The sequence below is a fragment of the Solea senegalensis genome, linkage group LG2, assembly GCF_019176455.1.
Source record: "Solea senegalensis isolate Sse05_10M linkage group LG2, IFAPA_SoseM_1, whole genome shotgun sequence".
NCBI lineage: Eukaryota > Metazoa > Chordata > Actinopteri > Pleuronectiformes > Soleidae > Solea > Solea senegalensis.
In genome coordinates, this window is record NC_058022.1 from 30,563,774 (window position 1) to 30,590,961 (window position 27,188).

Here is a 27,188-nt window from a genome sequence, read left to right on the forward strand (position 1 = left end):
TTTGTTTGACACCGTACCGTACTTTTATTTTGAAGTTTTACTGGACACTGATACCGGGTCGTTTCCGGGTGGTTGATGTGGACGGACAGGAGGAGCTGTGGTGACGGGTGAGGTCTCTTGTTGTGGCTGAGGCAATTGTGGACAAAGTCTGGAAAGTTAAGACCGAAAAAGGAAAAGGATTTGCGGAGTTAGAGCGCAATTGAAACTCCCCTCTATTCCGGAATAACAGAGCTTTTTTCCTCCCTTTTTACCACTTTTCTCCATTAGCTGCCCATGGATAGCTAGCTGCTAACGCTACATACCGGAGCACCTGTCTCCATTGTCTCTGTCACGTCGGCGACTTCCGGTCGTCGTGTCCGCCGGGTCCTCTCAGTCTGGTACGATAAACCGTCAGCTGTTTTTGTTGTTTTTGACAGTCACACTGCTCTGCTGCTTCCACTGCCCGAGGTGGACGAACAAGATGGAGTGAGAGGTGCCTCTGTCCCGGAAATGCCCGGCACAAACTGTAACTGGGTCCCACTGGTAGGGCTGGGCAATAGTTCAGTATCGATATATATCGCTACAGTATTTTAGTAAATATTTAATTCATAACCAAAATTAATTACATACATGTCGATATGGTGTTTGTGTATTGTGTAAACACACTTTGAGACAAAACATATAATTGCCATGAAGGTTTTATGTCAGATGTGTGAAATGTCTCGCAATGTAACAAGCCTGTGTTGTTTTCTGCCCATAAAGAAGAAATTATTAACTGGTTAATTGGTTTCTACAACTGTCACATTGGTAATATTTATTTACCGATTTGACACTTTTCTATCACAAAAACATTCTTGGCCGTATCGCCCAGCCCTCCTGTGCTAGATATTTCATAGAACACTGAAAATCCCAACCATAAAACATGGCATCCCCCAAAGCAAAAGTAGGAGTCAACAGTGAGAGCAGCCCAATGAAAGAATGCAGTGGTCAAGCTGGAGAAGCAGCTCCAAATCATCGGATATACTGCCTGGATGACCTGGAGACCGTGGCCACAGTTGGTGAGTTTTGCTATGTCATGTGACATTGGCTCAACACAACACAAAACACCTCAGAAGTGTTTGGGCATTGAAATGAGGAAGGGTCAATACCATGTTCACATTTCCTGATACTACTATACTTTACCAGTGATTCCCAAGACTGGTTCGGGACCCTCAAACCAATTAATCAGTTGATGATTAATTAAGTAATAGATGAATTGTTTCAGCCCTATGTGATGAATTTACCAAAAATCTCTTGTAAAGGATTAATTTAGTAACATTATAGATGTGCCTGTAAATTAGTCGCTACTTTCTGCACAAATTGGATCTTATCATTACTGAGATTGTGATTTGGGTCAAGGTTGTTTGGCATCTCAAAATAGTGGGTCCCCATAAAGAAAGTTTTTGAAACACTGACTGCACTGTACTTTACTGATACAATATCTCAGCCTGAGTCTGATACATTCATTTTACATCTTGTAAACTATGGTGCTCTTAATAATTGTGCTGTGTATTTATTTCTGTAGGCATAACTAGTTATTACTCCAACTGTCTAACAAGTTTCTGCTCATTTAAATGACGGTATAAACTGCACACATGATTAAAACAAACACTTTGTTTTTTTAGATTGAAATAAGTTCTCAAAGCGGAAGTGGACACTGTCAGATGTCTTTGTAGCCTGTGCTCAGTGAATCATATATTGTTTGCATTATTTAACATCAGAATCAATACTCATGTCAGATTTAACTTTCTTTTATTTTTGATATGGCAGTCTGACCAGTACTGTGTTCAAATCCCCCCTAAGGCCTTCTCTTCTGTTTTTAAAATGCCTTACATCAATTTTACTATTTGGTATTGTTGCCTCCCATAGGCATTAGATTAAAAAGGCAAAAGATTTAAAATGTTTGTAACTATTAAAGTTATCCGTAAAAGGCCTAGACGTCCACTGTTGACCTATTGAAGTTTAACCCACGAGACTGGTAAACTTCCTTGTTTCCCTGCTTGCAGTCATGTTTTCTGTTAGAGCGAGCCCCCTTGTCTCAGACTTGCGTACCTAAAGTAAAGCTTATAAAACCTTAACGAAAACATTTATTATCTACACTGTGGCAGTTCACACTAGTACTGATGATCTGAAATGCTTTTACGCTCGTCATAAAAACAATAATGATCTCAAGCTTAGTGTTTCGTGCGATTGCTTCACCATAGGTGTGTAGCAGTCTTTGTCCTGCTCTTGCGAAATAGCCAAATCTGCATTTTATTATATTATTTCCACCTTGTCAAGTCTCCTTTCATTGCGTGACTAGACTGTGCCAGAATGTGATGTCACTCTGCTCAGCTGCTACACAGAGCATCAACCAGTTTCTGTTGTTTGTATCTGTGTGATTAACTTGTTAACACTACAGCTGTGTTATTTAAATGTGTCAGACACAGGCTATTTAATTAACATGATAGTAACATAAATTAAGCCTGGGTTTGGACTCGGTATTGGCAGATACCCAATATTAAAAGACTGACCAGGTTAGATGCCAAAAACCCTAATCAGGACATGACTCTTAATAAATTACTGGAATTATTATGTGTTTGTGTGGGTGTCAGGGTTTACATTATTTAGCTTATGCCAGTTTTTGGCTGATTTTTTTTTTGGAATAGAAAAGGAGATGAAAACTGCACCATGCAACCCCCTCGTCTACAGCTCAGTTGCTCAGCAAGGTTTAGTTTTATGCAGATCCCTGATCTTTGACAGAAACTCTAAAGTCCCTTTTTCTACTGTGCAAAAAAGAAGAAGAAATGTCTTTTACCGATAAACAACAATGTAGGGTGGTTAGAGCAGAAGTGTTTAATTGGAGCAACAATGAGGTGAAACTAAATGTGAAACTGACTGTTAACAGATGATTATTCACAGCTGATCCTGGAGAACTGTCAAAATTCCCTTAATCGAACTAGAGCTGCGATTTACCATTAATCTAATAAACTATTAATCTGATGATTATTTTCCGGATTACTCAATTCGTTGTTGTGGTCTATATAAAATGTCAGAAAATATTGAAAAACGTTGATCAGTGTTAAGCGGACCTCACAAAGATAATGTTCTCAAATGTCTTGTTTTGTCCATAAATCAAAATTATTCAGATCTCTTTGTTATATGGAGCAAAGAAACCAGAAAATATTCCACTCAACTGATTAATAGTCGACGATTAATTTAGTAATCGATTCATAATTGAGTAATTGGTGTATTTATTCTGTATCAACATTATTATTAGCTAGTTTCAGAGAGGGACATTTTAAATCTATGTGATAGGTTTGTGTTCCACACTGACTGGAGTAGAGCACCAGATGCAGCAAAGAAAACAGACATCATATAAAACAAATTTTGCAGAACATCTGAAATCTGTGAAAGCTTATCTGCATATTAGCAAACAATAACACAAAACTACCACTGAGAGTCTGCTTCCACCATCCATTATTGTTTGCACAAAAAGCACAATAATGAGCTACCTAATCCAACCAGTATTTTAGTTTTCTACATGAGGAGTAAGTGCTGTAACAGTGGTGCAGGCTGATCATAACAGAGCAGATGGTGATGGGAAACGATAGCAAGCCCCACACAGAGTGATGATAATACATCCCTCAGACCTTTTTCATTAACTATAATAGAAGTATTTTACAGAGAGATTTACCATACATTCTCATTTATCATGTCATGCTGTGTAGTATATGGATGACATATATTTCAGTGGTATACATTAGGTCACATGTGGAGCAGCAAAGTCGTGGCCCGATGTCTGGCAGAGAGGTTTGCAGCTGGGAATGACATTCATTCTGCATTGTTGCTGGAAAAGCCCCAAGCATAAAAAAAAAGCAATTTACCCAAAGCTTTTTTTTCTGATGACAGGGATTTGCTGCCTTAAACAAATCAGGTAAAGCTCTTTATCTGTGCGCTACTGTTTAATTGTCATTGAAATCATGAGGCCATTACATTTTTTTGCTGCTGTCACATCCTGAGATATGACCTGGAAAGTATTAGTGGAAGGCAACACCGACTGCAGTCCTGTCGGAGCAAATTCATTTATCAGCTGAATCATATTCCCCAACCTGACACTTAAACATTTGTTTATTTGTGTGTTGTTGTTGTTGTTTTTTCTAAAAGCTATACCTTATGAAGGTTGCATTTAACAGAATTGTCAAGATTGGAGCCTTGGAATATGCAAGTAGAGATCAGGAATGAGTGAAATTTTATGCTATTTTATTGTAGCTCATGACAAAAAATGCTCACACAATAAGTTTGTGAATTTCCAGCATCAGCATAATCTTAAATGAGAAAAGTTGTAAATATTTCATGAACTTGAAGAGTTTAACGCAGATTCGCACTCACATTGTAATGACTGAAACAGAAACAATTTGGTCAGGATAATTGTGACATGAATTTTTCATGTTGTCCAATGCCCACTCAAAAATCAGCTGGCCTTTTCTTTGTTCTGCCTCATTATGAGCTGCTATGTCCCTGCTGGGTTTCTGATAACAGCCTTGGCTCAGCAAATGCCAAGGAAGCAGTGATTTACAACATCACTATGTGTGTAAAGAGAATAGCCTCTTGTTCCTTGTTTTTCCCATCGCTCTGTGTATGTGTTCGAACAAGTTCTTACAATGCACACCTTGTGCAGTTAAAGAGTCATTCAGCAAGGTGACGTGCTGGTGTTACACGAGTTGAGCACCCTGTTCCGACAGGTACCAGGGTTAGATACCTGATGATTCCTTATATGTAAATGTTGCACCAATCAGCCTTTGTGTTGTGTTACCATGGATATTACATATTCAAATATATATGTGTGTGTGTGTGGTCAGACAGAGGTGAACTTTGCAGTCCTGCGTGTCAGTTTTGCTCTAGTTACCAGGCTACAGTTCTTCCTGCCCCTTGAAGCCTAACTGCTGCTTAAAGCCCTAATTATCCAAAACAATCCTGAAAAATCAGATAATATATCTGAAAATATATTTCATTTTCAGCATAGTTCTAGCTCATACTACTACTACCACTACTACTAATAGTAATACATATTTGTTGTTGTCTGTTTTTTCAAATCATTTCTAGTTTTGTGTTGTACCAATTTCATTAGTTTTGATTTTGAATTATTATTATTTTGATACTGGAAGAAATGAAGATGAAGATCAACCCAGAGAGGCAAACATGGACAAGTACAATCATTTCCCTTAAATGTTACTAACCTGGACTTTGATTAACAAATCCAACTTATTGTTTTCTGATTTGAACAACAGATAAAAAATAAAACACAACATAAATGTAAGTCCACTATTCAACCAAGGCACAGCAAGCAACATCCGGATACAATCCACACTTGGGAGGATCCAGACCATAGATTGAGTCACAGCTTATGACTAAACTTTCTGTGGTCATGTTGCATAGTGGGCGATGCTGGTGTATGCATAGTTTATATTAAAGACTGAATCTCTTGTTCATTTTCCCACACTAGCACCAACCGTGGCTGCAGCAACTATGTTTTCTGTTCATTCTTCCTTTGTATGACATTTTCTATGCGATTTCTCCAGAGGGGTTCAATTCAAAAATTGTTTTATTCAATTCTACATCATTATACATCATTGGAGATTGTTGTAATTACTAAATGAACAGACCTTTCATGCTTCTAACAAAATAGGCGAGGCAAATTCATTTATAATAGCCCATCTCAACAAGGCAAAGTACTGAGACAAACTGAAAACATGGCCGACAGTGGAAACAAAAGGAAAAACAAAATGCAGCCACTTGCCATGGCAAAAAAAAATACTCACGTAGTAACATCTGTGCCCTCTTGAATGCCTACGATGTGTTCAGAATATGTTGATGCTGTGAACTGCTCACTGTCTTGCACGAAAGTCCGTTGAGAAAACCAGCAATTGTAGCTCACAGGGACTCATGTGATACTGGTGTACTGCTGTCTCATTTGTAAGTTTGGGTAACTTACTGATGAATACAGCTATGGATCAACAAGTACTGTGTCCTATGATGTAAAATGTCAGATTTTCTTTTTGGGCTTTGGTGCAGAAATAATCCCCATATTAAAAACAGATTTGTGGCTTTAATACACAACCTGGACACCTGTTAAAATACCACAAAACCCCATTACCTCACAAAACCCTAAAAATGTTTACTGCTCTGCGTTTCCATGGAAACCTATCGGCTTAGACAAAGGTTCATTGTAGGTAAAGCAGGGAAACAAGACAGTCACATCACACAGTAGGGGGCGGGATTCACAGGTTACCTCACCATACAATACGCGATACATGGTCCACGGTACCAATAATATCACAATACAGTGATTCTGTGATAATCAATATATTGCAAGACAAACATATAGCGATACATCACAATATCTGTCTAATGGACAAAAACAAAATGCCCGTGATAAGTTAAAAGTGCAGGAATTCTCTGTTTATTCACAACAGAGAACAAAGTGCAAAAAGTCTATGTATTGACCATGGATGGGGCATCTCTTACCATAGCTTTCTCCGCCATTATCCCGCTGTAAACGTCTCTTCTTCAGCCCGGTACCTTCCTCTCAAGTTTCCCTCATTCCTTTGAGCAGTGCCACCACAAGGAGACATTAAGTAGTGAGGCCGGGGGAGTGAAACTAGCACACTAACACAGTGTCATCTGCCATTTATTGTGACTTTAGCAAAGCAGGAATAAAATGACAAATCTTTCTCCTCATCTTCGCATCAGTTCAGTTTTTCCAAGAGCCAAATATTAAAACAGCTCCAGCTCAACATTTCTTATTTTTTTGATTAACACAAGATAAAAATGCATGTAATGCAGATTTTATTGATCGTTATTTTCTGATGATTTTGTCAAATCTATTGTGTTACTTAGTGGAACACATGTATAAGTCAAGATTACTGTGATAAGAGGTTATTTGTCAGGGTCAGTGTGTGTGTGTGTGTGTGTGTGTGTGTGTGTGGGTCTTGGTGTTTGGGTGGGTGGGTGGTGTGTATGTTCCAGTCACGGTTGTTAATGTCCTTGCCTCCTCCTCTAACTCTTCCTCAGGTACTGGGACGTTTGGCAGAGTCTTCCTGGTCAAGGACAAAAAGAGCCGGGCTTTCTTTGCCCTGAAGCAGATGAAGATACCAGATGTGATCCGACTGAAGCAGGAGCAACATGTCCACAATGAGAAGGAGGTGCTGACAGAGGTCAACTACCCCTTCCTCATTCGACTGTGAGTCCACCATCTTACCTATAAACACCCTGGCTGCTGCACAGTCCTCTGGGTGCACAATTCTAATGAAAAACATTTCAGCTCAGTGTCGACAATGAATCTCTACACATTGATTTCAGTCCTAAACACTATACATCTGAGTTCATCTAATGGTTTTATCCTCATGACACTGATACTGTTTATCAATCTATCTAAATGCAAGGAACGTCTGTCTGTCAATGACATACCAAACACACCAAAAATACACAAAAACAGACACATAATGTTAGAGTAATAATACTACTGCAATAGTCATGTTTTAATCTTATTGATCCATTGTCAAAAGGCATTACGATAATAAAAAAATAATAGCTGTACTTTTATTGATCTCAAAGGTGGGAACTTCTTGTGTTATAGCAGCAGGTATCAGGCAAATAACAGACTATGCAAAATACAGAAAAACATGCTCCACAGCTATACAAAAGATTTGGATATCAAGGAAAACAATAGAGTCCAGTTACTTGGCAGGAAAGATTTCTTATAGCAGTCATTGTGACATTGACGCTTTGAAATTAAGCTAACTCCAAACAGGTTGAGCACATTGGGCTTTCAAAAGCTGTAATAATTGGGATTAACATGGTGCAACATCTTCTGTCCTTTACCCTTAACATGGGTTAGGAAAAACTGCCCTTTCCCTCAAAGTGTGCTGAAAAATCACTGCATGTATTACAGACATTTTTCCATAATCTATTGTGGTTAAATGAACAAAACAACATAGAAACTGCTGACTAAACTGTAATGGGTTTATGTGATGTGTTTGTGTGGGTGTACATAATATGTCCCTACTGTATATCTGAATGTATATTAGGTAATAAAACAGATTGCAGATTTCGGTAAGAACAGAGTAAGAAAAGGGAAGTATAGCGGCAGAGTAGAAAAGTCAGTAATTGTCTTTGTGGCCTACAGCCAGCACTTATGGAAAGCACTGGAGCCTCCTCCATCTTCATCAGTGACAGTGCTCTCTTGTTTTCATTCCTCTGATGTGCCCTTCCTGCTGAAATAGTTGTTCCACAGTGCTCCAAACCACACTAGGGAATTTAGAGTCTGAGACTGATACAGCCCCTCTATTTTATTTGATTCTACAACTTGTCCGACAGACAGAATGTCTGGCACTTCTGACCTGAAGTGGACCATTTGCATCTTATTCCACCTGTGTTTATCTCATCTGTTGTCCCTCAGGTTTTGGACTCACCACGATGAGCGCTTCCTCTACATGCTGATGGACTACGTTCCGGGTGGCGAACTGTTCAGCTACTTGCGCAGCCGTGGCCGTTTCAGCAACAACGCTGGCCTCTTCTACTCTTCTGAGATCGTATGCGCCATTGAGTACCTCCACTCCAAAGAAATCGTTTACCGTGACCTAAAGCCTGAGAATATCCTCCTGGACAGTGAAGGACACATCCGTCTGACCGACTTCGGGTTTGCAAAGAAACTCTCTGATAGGTAAATTATTTTTGTCAACTACAGTTACAACGTGATTTAATTTACATGAGCCTAAATAATGATTGTCAGTGAACTGAGTTAAAGCTTGTGAATTTATAAAAAGGGATATTAATATAAGTTATGTACATATGAACTTGTGTTGTGTCTCAGGTTTTTATTTATAATTTGAAATTTTATTTGAGGCAGCAACCTAACCTTAACCAATGTCTACTTCTGCTAGTTTTGCAAGTTTGTGTCAATTTTATAAATCTGAATTTGAAACACACAAGTCACAAAATTACACATTTGAACTTACCGATGGAGGCAGCAGTCGATCAACAGCTCCTGTGTGCTCTGATGTATTTGATGTATTTGCTCTGATTTTCTCTATGGACTTCAGTGTGAGGAGTCAGCATAAATACTCTTGATATTGCAGACTTAAGCATTAAGGTGTAGATTTTATCTTTTTTTTTTTTTTTGCCTGTGATGTTTGTGTCCCAGCCGGCAGCCTTGTTTTAATAGGAGCAATCGTCCAGCTCTCAGTCAGGATTAGTCAGCACTTTGCTTTGTATAACCACGCTGCAAGAAAACCAAGACTATCCCTTAACCCTTCTTTTACCAATCATGTCGTCGCCGATAGGATTTGGCATGCGTACGTTTCTTTACGTCACACCATTTGTGATATCTAGAAAATTTAAAAAACTATGGGCTGGTAATCTGTCCAGGGTGTACCCTGCTTTTTTGCAGGTTTACACCTTATGTCAGCTGAGATTGGCCCAGCACCCCTTTGCAAGCCTCATGTGGAGGATAAAGCAGTAGAAGATGGTTGGACGGTTGCCGGAAAGCAGAGAAATAGAGCTTTGTGCCCATATACGTGTCATCACGTAAAAATCTTTTAGGCAATTCTACAGCCATAAAATCAAAATAAACCACAGTGGCCTGATTATCATGATGGTCATAAAAGGGTTAAAGAATAGTCAGTAGTAGCTGCATTTTAATTACACTTGGTATTTTTTAATTAGTTCAAGTAGTTCCCGAGATGATGAACTTTTCAAATATTTAAAGAAGACATTTTACCCCCGTGAAACTTGTAGTGTTTGACAATGAAATCAGGATGGACCACACTCAGTGTCCTTGAAAATGCTCATATTGCTCTTTGAGAATTCTAGGGAATCCTCCGAATTTCAAGAGTCCCATGGCAATGTCACTGAAGGATGAGCTCCCCCTGACTGATATCATTTAGGCTGAATTAGATACACAGCAAGTGAGGCCTCTCTGTGACCGTGGCAGAGTTGAGAAGATGCACTGTAGGGAGGAAAATAGACATCTTTCTATCTGCTCTGCAGCCTCATTACAGCGCTGTTTCTCACCAGCCTTTTTACCCAGCACTGCGCTGACCCCCTGCTGACATGTAAACATAATGGAGTAAGATTACATTTTCCCCCAGACAGAGCAAGAGCAAAACAGATGGGGAGAAGATACTTCTCTGATGTGCGAGTGACCCACTTGTGTAAATGGAGGGCAGCATGATTGCATGGGATAGGAAGACAGCTACCTCATTGCCACCAGCTCTCTTGTACTTTCCATGTTCAGGGGTGTGATAGAGTGTCATCATAGCAGCCCTCACGATGCTGCCACAGTGACCCCTGCTGGCAGACACTATCACCAACACATTGAAATATAAAGTATATTGACACATGATGACAACACGTGAGTCATTTCCTCTGCGGTCGCACCTCTGCCTATCCCGTACCTTGGCTTTATTCCCCCGACATCAGCAAGCCTCCTCATCCTCCACCAGGACCAACATCATTTCCATACAAATTACTGCTGCCATGGCAACCGACTGAAAGAGGTCATTACCCAGGTGATATTGGTGACAGGCGATGAAAGGCTGGCGCCAGGCCAAGTGCTCTTCATCAGAGGACAAGTGTCTTTGAGAGAGAACAATATGCGTGTATGTTACACATGCAGCGTGTCAATCAGCAGCAAATAATCTGCTCCAGACTCCACTTATTCTGCTGCACTTGTTATCCTGTGTAGCATGTCCCGAGTGACACTTCCACATCTGTTACTGCTGTATGCATACACAGGTCTTGTATCCTCATCATAATTTGCCATGTCACATGACCTCTTTCACACAGCATAGAATGTGCATATCATATATACAGAGTGAGCAGTTATCCCCTAACAAGAAGTGACAATATGGTGAATGTTTTTGCATAAGCAGAAAGGTTTAGAGGTTTAGACATTACATCTTAAAATAATAATCATCATCATCATCATCATCCTCTGCTTATCCGGGGCCGGGTCGCAGGGGCAGCAGTTTCAGCAAGGGACCCCAAACTTCCTTTTCCTGAGCCGCATTGACCAGCTCCGACTGAGGGATCCCGAGGCGTTCCCAGGCCAGAGTGGAGATGTAATCTCTCCACCTGGTCCTAGGTCTACCCCAAGGCCTCCTCCCAGCTGGACGTGCCTGATACACCTCCCTTGGGAGGCGCCCAGGAGGCATCCTCACCAGATGCCCGAACCACCTCAACTGGCTCCTTTCAACATGAAGGAGCAGCGGTTCTACTCCGAGCTCCCCCCGGATGACCGAGCTTCTCACCCTATCTCTAAGGGAAAAGCCAGCCACCCTCCTGAGGAATCCCATTTCGGCCACTTGTACCCGCGATCTCGTTCTTTCAGTCATGACCCAACCTTCATGACCATAGGTGAGGATAGGAATGAAGATTGACCGGTAGATCGAGAGCTTTGCCTTCCGGCTCAGCTCCCTTTTCGTCACAACCGTGCGGTAAAGCGAATGCAGTACCGCACCAGCCGCTCCGATTCTCCAGCCCATCTCCCGCTCCCTCGTCCCCTCACTCGTGAACAAGACCTCTCGTATAGGGATTGGATGGCCCTAAGTAGTGCCCCCCTCACCCCATACTCCAGGACGGAATTCGCATTGTTCCTCTTGAATCCTAGGTTCGACTACCGGTCGAACCCTCCTTTCCAGTACCTTGGAGTAAACCTTACCAGGGAGGCTGAGAAGTGTGATGCCCCGGTAATTGGCACACACTCTCAGGTCCCCCTTTTTGAAAATAATATAATAACTAATAAATAATAATAACTGTGACAATTTTGCAGCGCTTTTTAAGCTAATGAGCACAAATATTCTGTTATGATATACATGAAAGTTCAAACACATGTCACAACATCATACCTAAACAAACGTTCAAATATCCATACACATACAAAAGAGCCAACAGAAAGTAAGATCATTATAATGGGAGAAACACACAAAAAAAAGTACTTTCCTGTTTACATATTTTAAGTTCTTGACCTTACGTCACTTAAGTCACTTGATATAATGTATGTTGTGACAAGAAGCTATACACAAAGATGATTTAAGTACTTTCAGTTCTTAGCACCTTAAAACGAAGAGGAAGCGAATCTCTGGTTTCTAATTGAAAAAAGGTGTGAAAGTGTGTAAACACTGCGGAAAAAGATTTCATGTCATGTAACCTTAAAATGAAGAGAAATCTAATTATGCTATACAGGTACCCATATTTCTACCATGCAGAAATGATTCAGCCATATTTTGAAAGGGAATAATTTGCTTTAATTATATTTCCAACATGAATGTACTTTTGCAAGAACATCATGATTTCATGACATTTAGTACCTGGTACTAAATCCACAAGGAAAAAATATGAATCCCATGAACATAATCTCCTTTAATGAAAGCATTTCAGAACACAGTACAGTAGTATGATTTATCTGCTAGTAGTAAAACCTAAATTGTAAACATGTACCTACAGATCTAGGATTGAAACTGGACTTTTACGATTTCAAAATAAAATGAAAGGAATTATTTTAACTCGCCAGAATGAGGTTTCACGTTCAACAAGCTGCAGCTGCTTTAAATCACTTTAGCACGATCTGAGTCAACAAACGTTTGAAGATCAAGCTCAAATAATGCCCACAAAAAAAACGTGAATAGTAGTAAAAAAAAACGTCATCCTTTATTATATATCTATATCTGTCTCTCTCTGACCAGGACCTGGACTCTGTGTGGAACTCCCGAGTACCTCGCTCCTGAAGTCATCCAAAGCAAGGGTCATGGCCGAGCAGTGGACTGGTGGGCTTTGGGCATCCTCATCTTTGAAATGCTGGCTGGGTAAGTGCTGCATCATGGAACAGTGTACACACACTACCGATTTCAAACACTAGGGGGCGCTCTTCTCCATCAGAGCAGCTGAGGTGAAGCAGTATAGACAAAAACATTGACCTTTTTATTGCAGCACTTGCATGTCTTGTGTCTTACACCATAGCTGTGGAAACTTGATCCATGTGTGAGTGTTTTGAATTACACACATTTCAATAAAAATGAATTATTCATTTTTATTAAAATGTGTCTTAAAAAAACATAAAACAGATCAACACTTTTTGGTTCCATGGTCCTCTCACACTACCAAATTTTTTTTACTGGGTTCTGAGTGACAGTTTAATTTCCCCTTTTCTGCAAAACTTAGCATTTGTATCATCAAACAGAAAGTTAAATGACATCGAGTCGTATTTCAAAAGATTGCACTGGATTTGATAATGTTTTTTGCATCGTTCCAGTTCCAACTTCTTTGCTCTATTCTCTTTCATGTCTGGGTGCATTGCCTAAATGAGTAACATCAGAGCAGACACCTCTGCTGCAGAGCTGCATTCTTAATCAAGCAGCTTGTCGTTGTGTCAGATATTAGCATTTTATGTTTTCTTTTGGACTCAAATAAGTCGGGTTCAGTCCTGTGAATGAGGCAGGGAAAGTGTGCGAGAGCAGTGCAAGGGAAGAGTCGGTTTACACAGAACAGAGGAATTATCTATTATTTCTATTGCTGTTTTTGTCTCACTGTGGGAAATCTGTTCATTGTGTGCTGCTGAGCCGCGACAGTTGAATCTGCAAATGGGATTCATTGTTGTAGGTGAAGAACAATGACGTCGATCTCTCTTTAGAAAGCGCCCAGGCTTATTCTAATGTTCTCCATCTACCGCTGCGAATAATAATAATGCCTGCGCCTCGTTGGCATTCAGTGAGAACAAGCCTGAAGGTTGAGATTGACTGTAACATTGATTTAGACATTGTTTTAGCGACACAACAGGTGGTGCACTATAATCCAGCTGTTAATTAGTTTAGCGAGTACAATAGCTGCTGCTGCTGCTGCTATTCTTTGGCAATATGCATTGACTCTCTTTTTTTTTTTTTTATTTGACTGTTATCAGGTGTGATATCAGAATAAAAATAGATAATGTTTTATTTATCCAGGGCAGGCAAATGTCTGGCATTTCTGCCTCCAACCCAAAATAATCGATGTGAATTGATCTTCAGTTTATCCACTTTCTACAGAAAACATAAACACTGTCCCAGTCACTCAGTTTATCCTCAGATTGCACTGGCAACAGTGTTACTGATAAGACAACAAAAAACTGTCCTACTGACACAAAGGGCCAAAAAAATCAACACAATTGGCTCCATTGTATTAGACTAAAGTGATATTTCAACATACCTGAACTAATACATTTCCATTTTTCAATGTTAAAATGATATTCATGATTTGTTTTTCTTTTAGAAAACCAGTATTTAGCATTTTGGCTAACAAAATGTAAAGTAACAAACAACACCTATCCATCATGTAACTTTTGGTCAAACCTTATCGCTTTAACTCCTGAATATGGAACAGCTTCCTCCGGTCCTGCTGAAAGGTCACTTGTGTTTGTGAGCCCGACCCACCCTCATCCCTACATCCATCTTCTTTACGCTCGGCTAGGAAAAAACTGTGTGGCTTAAAATTAGTCATAAGAGTGTGACCTTTTCCCAGCATTCATCAGGACATCCATGTTTTCAATGTCAGTTAATGTCAGTACCTCATACAACCACAATTTAAAAAAACAAAACACTAGAACTATCCCTTAAAAGGACGAACCAGACCCCAAGAGAGGAAAGTAAGAGAGCAGCAGAAAAAGAAGTAGAAGAAAGTCTTATGGCAGTAATCCTGCCTTTAGGGCCAGATTTCCACTCTTAATGGGAACCCATCATCTTCTGTGTGTATGAAATTGTGTGTGGCAGCGGACATGAAGTCTGACTTTCTCTCACGCTGAAAAACCTGCTTTCTCTTTTTTTTTTTATTCAACCCCAGATGAAAACCTGCTTCAGTTTACAAAAAAAGCAGTGTCAGGTTGTGGCGGCTCAGTTGGTCCCTGTAGTACAAGACTCCCCTTTAGAGATGAAACACTGTCCTCTTAAAGCAGCCTGTCACACACAGTCAAAGTGTCTCAGGATGCTCGGTTTACTTGGGCTTCCATAAATCACACTTGCGATACCGAGGCAAGATAACATCAGTTGATCATTTGGTATTTTAAGTTAGGGAGGGGAATTAAAAGAATGGGGACAATAAAGGAAAATGTGAGATATGATTGATGCTCACTCTTACTAAAGTTATGGATACCTGTGGGGACACAAGGAAAAACTGATTTTAGCCTTTTAAACAAAAGACCTTATAAAGTCTAAGACGTCTAAAGAACACATTTGACACTTAATTTTGCCGTTAGACAGCCTTTTCTGAATGGTAACGATTGTGCAGATTTTTTAAATCGTTGTCTTTGTCAACCAAAGTCTATGGAGAAAATCTGTGATTTTACACCACGGCACACTAGATTTGTTGATCCACTGCTGCCTTCATCAGTGAGTAGAAAATGTGTTATTTTGAGATTTGCTACGAGTTACAGAAGCAACGCAAACTTGCCAAACATTGCAGCAGTAGAGTAGACCAGCAGTAGAGTAGACCAGCAGCCTTTGTGTCCCTGTGAGCTAAAACCACAGATTTGCTCTCTGGACTTTGATGCAGGACAGTGAAAGTTTACAGATGATTATTTCCAGTGGGAAAATGCTGTCTCATTGCAGTAAGTGTTTGTTGTAAGTCAGTACCACATACAAAGTTAAAATTAAAAAAAACTGTTGTTGTTTTTTAACATACTTGCATGTGTCACATATAAAAAGCTGAGGGTAGCTGGCATCAGTGATGAGCACTAGAAGGTTGCAGTCGGGACTTTCATCTCATCATAGCATCTCCAAATGACGTTTGTGGCAAGAGACCAAAGTTTGTTGAAGTTTAATTTATAGCATCCCTCTTTAAAAGATTGTAATGTGATATTTAGGCTAATGGCTATCATTTGTTCTCCAAGTTTTACTATACCTCTTCCTTCTGAGTTAATACATTCTGAGCAATTATTCAGAGGCAACACACTTCCACCATAAATCACTCCTGTGTTTGCGTAATTTATTAGTGTTTGTTACATCCTTTGACGATTTCTCCATAAACCATCAGTTAAAGTCAAAAATCCTCATATCTTTTTTTATCCTCCCCCATTTTGCTGGAGTGACCCAGATTCTCCAGCAATGACTGCATCAGTTATGGGGGGAAAAGAAAAACAGGAGTGCAGTCTGCGGTGGACACACTCCCCATCCCACAGTCTACTGACTGACTGTGGAGCTTTTCTCTGGGAAGGCAAGCGACGTGTGACAATAACTGGTTTGATTATGCGCTTGTCTTTTCCGTATGTAATGCGTTCAGAGGCCGGTGCCATTATGTAATTTGTGGCTTAGAACTTGTCCAGGCCACAGCAGAGGGAAGAGCAGGAGAGCAGGGAAAACACTTAGTGGAGTGGAGCAGGAAAAGGTCTGTGGGTGGTAGAAAACACACAGAGTATTGTGAAAATACTCTGTAAACAAAGGTTGTTCTTTCCTTTACTGAAGGTTTTCTGACTGGTGACCTTACCACATGTTCACTTACCATTTTGTTCAGTCTGGAACACTTGATTGTGTGTAAGCTCTTACCTGCTTTGCCTGTTTCTTGCATCACGCTGTTTTGGCAGAGTACAAATTGCGTTTGCACACTTCGTAGTGTGTGCGTAGGTGCAGCTTCAGTCGGACAGGCTGGAGTTGACATTTATGTCTCTCCACAGGTACCCTCCGTTCTTTGATGACAACCCATTTGGAATCTACCAGAAGATCCTGGCTGGAAAACTAGAATTCCCACGCCATCTGGATTTCTATGTCAAGTAAGTGCCAGACACCAGTGTTTACAGTATTTGCCTTATAATAGGCCTGTATGTCCTCGCATGCACCTATGAAGAGACACAGATGTACACACATAAAAACGTCACTTGGTCCCTGAAATGTAAGGTTCAGTGTTTTTGCAAATAGGACTCTGAAATAAGTGTTCAGAATGTTAAAAAAATACTTACATTCTGAATGTATATTAAATCAAGTATGATATTTAGAGTTATTATTCTACAGTATTGGCCATAAAGGGATAAAAACCGTACATATACTATTTTAAATAGCCTACATTTGTAGCTATAAGACATCTTAACATCTGTAACATCTAAAGAAACACACCAGCTCAGTGGTTTTCATACAGGAGGTGAACTATTTTGCCTATGTTTCCTTTTTTGAAAAATACTTTTTACAGTCTTATTCTGAAATATCTGGGATTTGAGAGATTAAATCTCAAACAACCAAAATGTGTGGAGGAGCTGTTCAGTAAAGAATCATTATGTGCTTAAGAGTATAATGAAACAAACAACACTAAAGTGATCAAGTATGTCCTCAGCAGGGATTTCCGCAAGCTAGGAAATGATTTTGTTATCTTGCTTGACTTAACCTCATTGGTCTAATTGGATAACCTGAACCATTAAACTGGTTATCAAGTGGCTCAGTCAACCTTGGGTGCATTTTTCCACGGTGCACCCAGGGTTGATGCATTCCCACCACATAATTAATAATGATCAGGGCGATAGAAATCACACATGTGGGTATGTAAGGTGAGGTGACATAGTATAGATCATTTTGGTAAACCTGTTATAGTGATAAATATTCTTAAATAAGGTCATTATACAGGAGGCGAGGTCCCGGAATGACTGGAAAGATGCCGTCTCCCCCATGATTATATTTTGGTGAGCTGGACAGCATTTTCAAGTCCCTCACGTCAAATATTCATGACTCTCCACATCCACGATATATCCTGATAATGGAAATTCACCGCCATTAACTTATTGAGTGCTTTTTATCACAGTGCGCGAGGCACGTCTTCCCGCTGATATGCCATCTATCTTGTGGCCAGCAAACGGAGAGATTTTAAATATTTCCACTGTTTTTATCACTGTTAAACAGTTCCACGTCACACACTCCCATCCATCATGAAGTGAAAGGCCTTTCAGAGGACTGCAGGCGGCAGCAGCTGCTGCTGCGCACAGACAAACAGACAGAGTGAAGACGTGTCCCAGGTTGACCCCAGCCATAAAAGTCTTGTAAGGCGTTGGTAATAAAATTAGCTGCTAGTTAAGGAGTAGTTATGGACATGTTGACACTGTGTTGATCTGACCTTTAGCACTCCTTTCCTCCACTCTCTCTCTATATGGTGTGTTTGGTTCCCTAGGGGCTTAAGAAAAATGTGTTAAAGCAGTGGTCACACCCTGTGTATTTAGTAGTAATGTGCAATAAAAAATCGTAGATGAGATTTAATTAATTACTGCTCAGTTATGAGCTAATGAAAGGCACAAACATCCAGCTGCTGCGTTGGATCTGTTGGATCTAGGATGCCAACAGTTTAACCTGCAGCATGCAGTGATTTGTGTAACAGAGGCAAATGAATTGAGAAGAGCGCGTACCTCGGCCAAGTTGTTTCTACTTTAACAATTTAATAAATAATGTAATAACATTAAAAAGCACATTAAAATGTATGGAAGTTTATTTCACCCAGGAGGATGATTAAACAAAAACATCCCCGACTATCGGGGATAACGAGGCCATAAATTCATGTTACACTCAGTGAAAGTAACATTTGATATTAAAAACCTATAAAATAAAAGTTGTGCATTTCACAGTGAAATTGAAAAACCTAAATTCAGAATGAGTGATTCAAAAGTGTTCATGTATATGAATCACTAGAAACATTTTCATATGAAAACATCTCTCTGTGACATCATTAAAGCTGCAGGGTTTCACTTTTGGTTGTTAATATTCTTCCTCTGTTTTGGTCTTTGTGATCAGAAGCATGTCACATTATTTGTGTCCTTTGCTTTCAAGCATTACTGTCAGATCGAATTCATTCCTGAAACTTTTCGTTGCCGCTTCTTTGTGTTTTCAGTCAAACTCCAACCTGTTTGCAGTCGTCTTGTTTTGCTATCTCAATATTGATGAACCTCCTGTCTGCCATGCGAGAATGTAACGAGATCTGAACACTGCTATAATGAGAAACACATAAGAGTTGTGTGAGCTCATTTTACAATGGATTGAATTTAACAGTCATTAGCTCGTATTTAAACGGTACACAGTTTTAAAGGATTCAGTTTTTCACAAACAACCATTTTATGACCATTTATATCACCTTTCTTTCTCATACACATACATTACACACAAAAGTCCTCACTTTCTGCAATTAAAAGATGAACACAACACGGCTCCCTCTGTTTGCATGTCAAACTGGACAGTACTAGGTCGACTCCTTGTGACAGTGAGGAAGAGAGACCACTTCTCAGCGATGTACTCTCCAGCTGTGCATTCACTCCCTCTTTATTTTTTTTTCCCCCCAGAGACCTCATCAAGAAATTTCTGGTCATTGACCGAGCCAGACGGCTAGGCAACATGAAGGTGAGTTGGTTAGACTTTCTGTCTCTGTTAGCTGTATGGCAGCTCCCTGTGTTTCTTCCTTCAGTAGGTAGTTTGACGTCAGTCGTCAGAGTGCAGAGCCGGACAGAATGGGGGTTTCACAGTGGGACTGAAGCAACACATGGTTTCAGTTAGTCACGAATGAAGAGAAATTATAGTGTCAATCCGTGAGTGCTGATATTTGTAACTAGTCTGTCTTGCAATCTAAATATTATTATTCTCTAATTAGAGCGGCATCTTTTCTCCTGTCTCTTCTCCCAGGAAACACAAACTTGCAGAGGCCAATCCATGACTCACTTATTAAGGAAGAACAGAACCAAAGTGAAAAATAAGACCTTAAAGTATCTCTGTTTCTATCTGAGTCTAAGGTGGAGCAGAGTATAATTGTTATTTATATAAACTAAGTAAGGAGAAGAGTTGGATTAGATTTCATCAGTGTGAGTTTAACCAGGTTTCAAGTCCATAGAAACCTCACAGTGACACAGGAGCTGCTGGTCTACTGCTCCCTTAGTAAGTTTGTGACACTTATATAACCCTGAACAAAGGCTTTGAAACATTTGAACCTACTGGTGGAGGCAGAAGTGGATCAACAACAACAAAAGATTATATTATAATCCCTGTTTTTCTGTTTGGAATTTGGTGTGATGGATGAGCAGTTTACAGGACAAGGCAAAGCCCAGTTTCCAGTTGTAATAAAAAGGCTAACAGAGAGATTAAGCGACAAACATTTCTCACATATTCTGTAGATGTCATAGAGTTTAATGGGTGTAGATTTTTATTAGGTGAACCCTTTTCTGTTATATGGCAAAAATCTGTTTTTCCTGGTCCCCAGCTGGCAGCCATGCCTGTTTCTTTAATGATCATCACTCATTCACGTTGAGTCGTTGAGTTGTTTATGAAGAGGTCTGTACTGGGTTGGAAGTGCTTGGGTTTCATGGAGGCAACATAAATCTAACATAAATGTGAGTCAAATAACCAACATAGCAACAATAATTTCTTCCCTAAACAGTTTAACCTCAAACTGACCCCGAGTGGCCACACAGCACTCCAGCTGCTGCCTCATGTGTAGAGAGACTTCTTCAGAAAAGTAGAAAAGGGGAATATGAATCTCCACGACGCCCACTCATTATGTCAGATGGATTCAAACGCATAAATCTGCTGCTTTTGGCTTTTCGTAAAGCTTTTGCAACAGTTCCATTGCAGAGTCTAAACCCTGAAAAAGCCCCGGAATGTGTAAGAAAACCATTTTGACTCATTAGTCTGTTTACATAGCGTCAGTAAACTGGCAGACATTATTTCTTCAGTGTATCAGAGAAGCGATTGATGAATTTAAGATCTGCCACTCAATCATCCGTCAGTGTGAGTCAGCGAGGTTCTCATTCAGGGCACAGCCTTTCAATTCAGAGTAGTGAAAGTAGCATCTCAATAAAACTAATACTTATCAAAGCTCAGTGATTAACGCCACATAATCCCAGACAGGATGAGTGATCTGTGACTGCCAATATTCATCTCATATTAACACAACACAGACGTCGCCGTTTAACCACAGACTCAGAAACTTAACATAATTACTGTGTTTTACAGTCAGCTGCTATAAATGTAATTATGATTAGTAATACAAACGGATTATTGTCTAAATGTTGCTTTAAAAAAAATAAAAGGCCCCTTCTATGTTTTTGGCTGGAAACAGTGCTGACACATGCACAAAGGGGATATGACGCCACTGACAGGCGACCGAATGAAATCCGCTGTAACCATGATTAAAGAAACAGATTTCTCTGGGGTTTGAAAATGAATGGAAACATCTGGGATAATGTAAGAGTTCTACTCAGCACCATAGAATGACAATGGTCCATTTGCTCTTAGACATTTCTTGGACATTTGACTGTGGAAACTCAAAATAAATTAAAAAAAAAGTCTATTTTATCATAATCCATCTCATCATTTCTTGATCACATAAATTCATCAATATTTCTATATATAGCTCTGAATTTTACTTCCACAACTCGTTTTCCTTTGATGTTACACATAAGCAGCTCTGTTGTTTTCTCTTGAATACAGAGTCTGTCAAAGGTTAAGTTTGTGTTTGTCCACAATAGTTTCTGCCACAGAAAAGGTTCAGGAAGAAAGTCGCCGCGTCGCGATTTCAGATTTCAAATCATTCATTATTTATTTAATTAATAATTAAATGTACAAGTTTGTTCATTGCAAAACAGAATTCATTATTCAAGGGAAATGAAATTATTTATGTTGAACATTTTAATTGGATTTCGCTTAGTGAATATATCATTATTGTAGTTTTGTCATAATAATAATAGTATTTTTTAGTTGAGAGGTTTTGTGATTTTAATGCAGAACACTATCATTTCACTGGCGTGTTCTAAACTGGATTAAAGTTGATGTTTGTTTTCTGCTATTTTATATTGGTACTGAAGGAAACTGGAGATAAATCAGAGGGAAGAAGATGAATATTTTGTGTGTCAGCGCCGCACGTCGGTGCTAACAAATAAAAAAAAAAAGTGTTGCATTTGTGGTTATTTTTGAAGGGAGGATGCTGTCTGATTATTGCCTTTCTCTTTTAAAAATCACTGCTGTGGTCGTCGGAGCTCGTCTTCATAATGTGCTGACGCTCTGACAGCAGCTTTCAGCTATAAATAATCTCTGCGAGTAAACTACCTGTCAGCAACATGTCTAATGTATCCATGTTCAGTTCGCGCAGAATTTGTGTAAACTGCCATGTTCTCTGTTTCAGAACGGAGCCGATGACGTGAAGAAGCACCGCTGGTTCAAGACAATTGATTGGGAGTCGGTGCCGCTGAGGAAACTTAAGGTAAGAGCTGCAGCTTTAAAGAGATAGTTTGAGGAGTTTGAAGTATATTTGTTGTTGGAAAAACAGATTTTATCCACTTAACAAAAGGCTTGTCTTATAAAGTCTGCACCCTCCTTAAACCTACAACATCTTAGGAATATGTTTGCAGCTCTCGCTTGCTGTTAGACATCCGTTTTTAACTGGAAAGGCAAGTTTTCAGTTAGCTCACACTCTGCTGCCTTGTGTATGTCATTTAGGTAAATCCAAACAAAGGATTTCACACACAATTGTCACTAAATATCAGCTAAAATTGTGACTTTGTTTACACTCTGTGGTCCAAGTTAGCTATGGGGTCCAAGTTAGACAAGCCATGTTTATGGCCTGACTGAAAATTCTCAAAACATAAGTCATAAAAAACTGTTTAATGGGATCATTCTACAACTCAGTAATTTTTTCTCACTTTTCACTAGCCGAGGTTAACACGATAAAATCACTTAACGCAGTAAACGCAAGTTTGTTTACTTCTGGTGTGCGCTGACCTAAAAAACATATTACAAAGACAGACAGTAGCTGAAGCTGAGCGACGGAACTATTGACAAAAGTTTTATTCAATATGACAACTACCTGGGTGTCCTGGCACCATTTATTGACAATGACTGGAAGCTGCGATCCTTTGCCTCGACTGTCAAAAAAACGGATGCGTGACTAATTGTTGAGACCTCCGCCAACAAGTGGAAAGTAAGTGGCAAACGAACCACTCTAGGCACAGATAGTGTGCGTAATGAGCTGGCTGCTGCCCGGCGACTTCCATTTGAACACCTGCCCTGTTGTGGCTGACCGTGCTTTCGTTGTTAGTTTTTTCCTCATCAAAATGATGTACAGTGTATCTCTGTCTTAATACTCCACCACTGTCATGAGCTGTAAATGAACCCCTCACACTGTGTCCACAGCCTCCGATAGTTCCCAAAGTGTCCCACGAGGGCGACACCTCCAACTTTGACATTTACCCCGAGGACGACTGGAAGAAGGACCCCCCTGTGCCTCAGAAGGACTTGGAGATCTTCAAGAACTTCTGATCAGTCGGCCTGTTTAATTTATTCTTGAACCAATATATTGACGATGTACTGTTACAGGTACTATGATAGAGAATACACTCATTTATGGGGATGTAACGGTATTGTCAATTTCACAGTATCACATGAACAGAGGGAAACTACAGAGACCATCATCATCCTTTGCACTTCTTGTTGCCTCTACAGATAGAGAAAATGGTGTTGGCCAGTATTAATGGCAACAGAGAACAGAGCGCGGATGTCGGAGAGAGGAAAGATTTTTCTAAATTGTGACTCTTACGTCTGACATGTGGATGCATTTCCATTTCCTTTGGTGTCAAGAAATGCAAAAGAAGAAGAAGTGTATGAAAAGCCACTTGACAATTTGTCACTGCGAAAAGATTTGAGAATATAGGAGGGGAAGAATAAAAAAGGACTCTAAGGGAAGCATTTAAAGCACAAGAGCTTGACCTGCAGCCATTTTCTGTAGTGGACATCAAAGGATTAAGAAAATTACACGCTGAAGCCAAAGTATAAAATTAATTTACAGACATGCATTACTTTAATCAAACACTATAATCCAGCTCTTGCTATCACAACATTGCAATAAATATTCTATTGTAACTGAGATTTTGATATCGTTACATCCCTATCTCTTATCAAAGCAGGGAGTCATTTTATCCAGAATATGATCCTCCCTCACTTCCTACAAACTCCAAATAATTGATGCTGTGACCTGTATCATACTAGATTTGTTTTATTCTGTTAATTTAACTGACTTAATTCTTTTTTTGTATTACTATTATTATATTATTATTATTATTGTTGTTTTTTTTATTAATTTCTCTGAGCCTACTCATATGCAAAAAGAAAATGTGGTTCTTTTGAAACCAAATGACTGTTACTTTCTAGGTTTTGGAAAAAAAAAGAAGAGGAGAAAAATCAGGTCTTTTTTAATCTTTTTTTTTTTGTATTTTCTGGGTTTTTCAAATGTCCATGTGTAGTCATATCTAATGTGACTCCAGACTGGTGCTGTTAACTGTCGGCTGGCCAGTTTTGGACTCATTACACTGTATGTGGTCATGAGTCAGACACTTGATTTGAAAATGTGTGACCATTAGCACTCGTAAAAAGGTGCCTTACTGTACATCACAGCTTGACGGGGCATGTCGCGCGTGCTTCTGTGAGCCTTCAGTTCACTAAGGGATGTTGGATCTCATGTTGAGGTGCAGCTGAATTTGCTGTTTCCTTGTTGAAGCTTTATTGACAGATGGGCCTTTGTTAGTACGGATGATTTTTAAAGGCAAAAGGCATGTGAGGTGAAAGGTGTGAGAATGTAGGGCTGGGTATCTCACCACTGACTTACAAAGTCACAAAGCGTAGATATTGATTCAGTTATGGATGTTTCAGTAATAGAGGCAAATGTTTTAAATGGAGATTTTAAATCTGAAATGAGAGCATCATTTGCCTTTAGGCGAGGTGAGGTAGTGGATGATCCTGCCATGTTTACAGGCTCATTATTCTGTCACATGGCCAGAGCTGGCAAGACTCAACAAGGTTCTCTTTACCCACGGGGAAAGGATCAGATAATTCAACTGAATATCTATTTTAATCAGAAATCAATTTCGTTAAGCCACTGGTGATTGACGCTGCAACTCACACGTGAAATGTGGCGGCTTCAACTAAAACGCTGCTGAACTGCATTGTGGGTCCATTAGTTTGCTGTTAGTGTGGACTTTTTTAATCAACTTTCAAGCAGCGGTGCAAACACCAGCCAATCAACAATCAAACAATCTGTCATGCAAACACAGATCTTGGACATAACCGACAGTTTAGCGACGTTAGTAGCTCTTTCTACAAAGTCAGACGAAGCCGCCTAAAGAATCAGAATCAGGCACGCCCACAATTTGTGGAGGTAAGATTTTCCTGTATTTGCTGCTGATGTTCCTCTGAACAGGTGACGCACTGGCTCCACTCCCTCCATCCACCATCCTCCATCTTCACCATCTCCTGGATCAGCATGAAATCATGTCAGAGTAGATGTGAGTCGTTCCATTTACACTCGGTGCTTGGTGGATGGTGGTGTTTTCCCTCGACAGCATAGTAAGACCTCAAATTTGATGTGCTTCCTTGTTATTGCTGCCTGTCCTTTTTCCGTTTTTCTACAAGCAGATATTCTCTCAAATGAGCAACGTGATTCTGTTTAGCCACCAGAGCTTCTGTGAGGTCACGTCTCATTGTGCTTGACATCTCCACTGTTGGCTAGCACAGTATTTCATGTATGCGGTTCTCCCAACTGGTGCAGCCCGCTCATCACTGTCAACAACGTCAGTATTTATCTGTGTCAACATAAATCGTTGAGTCTTAAGTATAATTCAGTATATGATTAGCCTTCAAAATAAACTGCATTTTGATGTGTCTGTTTTTGTTTGTTGCCTTCAAAATCCCTGGTTAGGGCATTGTGTTACAGTCACATGTGACAGCATGTTTACACAGGCAGCACTTTAGCAGCGGCTCGTCCACCTTCGGTGTCTACACTGGGGCATTAAGGCACAGCACTGCTCTGTGATTACACAGCGCTCAGCTTCACACATGCGTTTAACCCAAAGCCCGGGTCGTAAGAAATGTAATTCAGAGTCCAGTTTGTGTAATAAAAGGAAATGAATGGCTTTACTTTTGCCAAGCCCTTTAGAATGTCTTAAAGCTGATTGTCAAACAGAGTTTGTTTTATTTGTGTAAATCAATCAAATGTGATCAGATTTCCTGTTCATTTAAATTTTAATTGACTGGCCAGTTACTGCATGACCTCATTTCACTGCAGCTGACTTTTGTTTTGTTTTTTTCCCACAAGCCCTCTTGTGTCAGGTTCCCACTTTGCCATCACAGTGGAAAGAGTGAGAAAGCTGAGTTTGTTTTGTGTTTTTTTTGTTTTTCCACACAGTGAAGACAATAGTTTCTGTCATGTTGTTGATCATATCAGTGGAACAGCTGTCTGCAGTGTATTGTCAGCACTGTTTGACTCGACAGGAGTAAACACTTGAAACACCACACGTGTTGTCGCTTCTTTATTCCTTACCAATCTCACCATCTGTTTAAGGCCTAATGTTTATTGATCACCTGACACCTGTATCCACCTACAATGTGTTATTGTAGGCATTTTTATTCCGAGGTTTTGCTTTTGCTTGTTGTAAAACACAGTCCTTTATCAAAGACGCAAAAGAAACTTTAAATCTTTTATATTGGGTGATGTCATGATCATTAACAAGTTGTTTTTTTCCACACAGGTGAATTTTATTGTTTGTTTTAAACAATAAATACATAGTTTTTTTGCACAAGAAGTACCTCGAGACATTCAGGCTCCCGCTCACAAAAGATACGACTGATTTTTAGCCACTTAATTAAAGGTTCGTCTAATATAATGAAAGCCTGCTTAAGTCTATGATATCTTAATAATATGTTCCTTTTTTATTTTATATACATGATTAATCCCTTCTTTTTCTGCATTTAACCCATCCTCTACTAGGAACCTTCCTAGAACGAGCAGTGGGCAGTCACGACGAGCAGTGCCCCGGGAGCAATGGGGATTGGAATACCTTGGAATTTGAACCAGAAACCCTCCGGTTACCAGCCAAGTTCCCTTTCCACTTGGCCATGGGTTCATCACTTTATCTTTTACTCATTTTTTTGACAGATTTTTCTCACCCAAACCCAATCACTCTCTCACACCAAAGTCCATGTAGAAAATGTGCATTTTTTGCTTCACTGTGACACAGCAGCTGTTGGTCTCCTGCTGCCTCGTTCTGGTAAGTTTGCATCACGTAGGTAAATCCAAGCAAAGGCTTTTAATCAAAGAAGTCACACGGAAACACACATTTGAGCTCACTGATGGAGGCTGCAGTGGATACGTGACTCCTGTGTGCTGCGATG

General features: G+C 39.8%; 1 protein-coding gene across 1 annotated transcript; it reads left to right on the plus strand.

The window, feature by feature from the left end:
• The first annotated feature begins 75 nt into the window (after nt 1-75).
• On the plus strand, nt 76-26,309 carry prkx (protein kinase X-linked). The gene is made up of 8 exons (XM_044018910.1): nt 76-1,037; nt 7,072-7,240; nt 8,459-8,722; nt 12,744-12,863; nt 16,694-16,789; nt 19,325-19,382; nt 22,153-22,230; nt 23,160-26,309. The coding sequence occupies exons 1-8, from the start codon at nt 902-904 to the stop codon at nt 23,283-23,285; spliced, it is 1,047 nt and encodes a 348-aa protein (XP_043874845.1). The 5' UTR covers nt 76-901; the 3' UTR covers nt 23,286-26,309.
• The last annotated feature ends 879 nt before the right edge of the window (nt 26,310-27,188 follow it).

What these genes read in the sequence shown, in the direction of transcription:
- prkx (XM_044018910.1), top strand. Translation starts at nt 902, where the DNA reads ATGGCATCCCCCAAAGCAAAAGTAGGAGTCAACAGTGAGAGCAGCCCA. An exon ending in CATCTGGATTTCTATGTCAA is followed by an intron (nt 16,790 to 19,324) that starts GTAAGTGCCAGA and finishes TTTTCCCCCCAG; the next exon opens with AGACCTCATCAAGAAATTTC. An exon ending in TGCCGCTGAGGAAACTTAAG is followed by an intron (nt 22,231 to 23,159) that starts GTAAGAGCTGCA and finishes CTGTGTCCACAG; the next exon opens with CCTCCGATAGTTCCCAAAGT.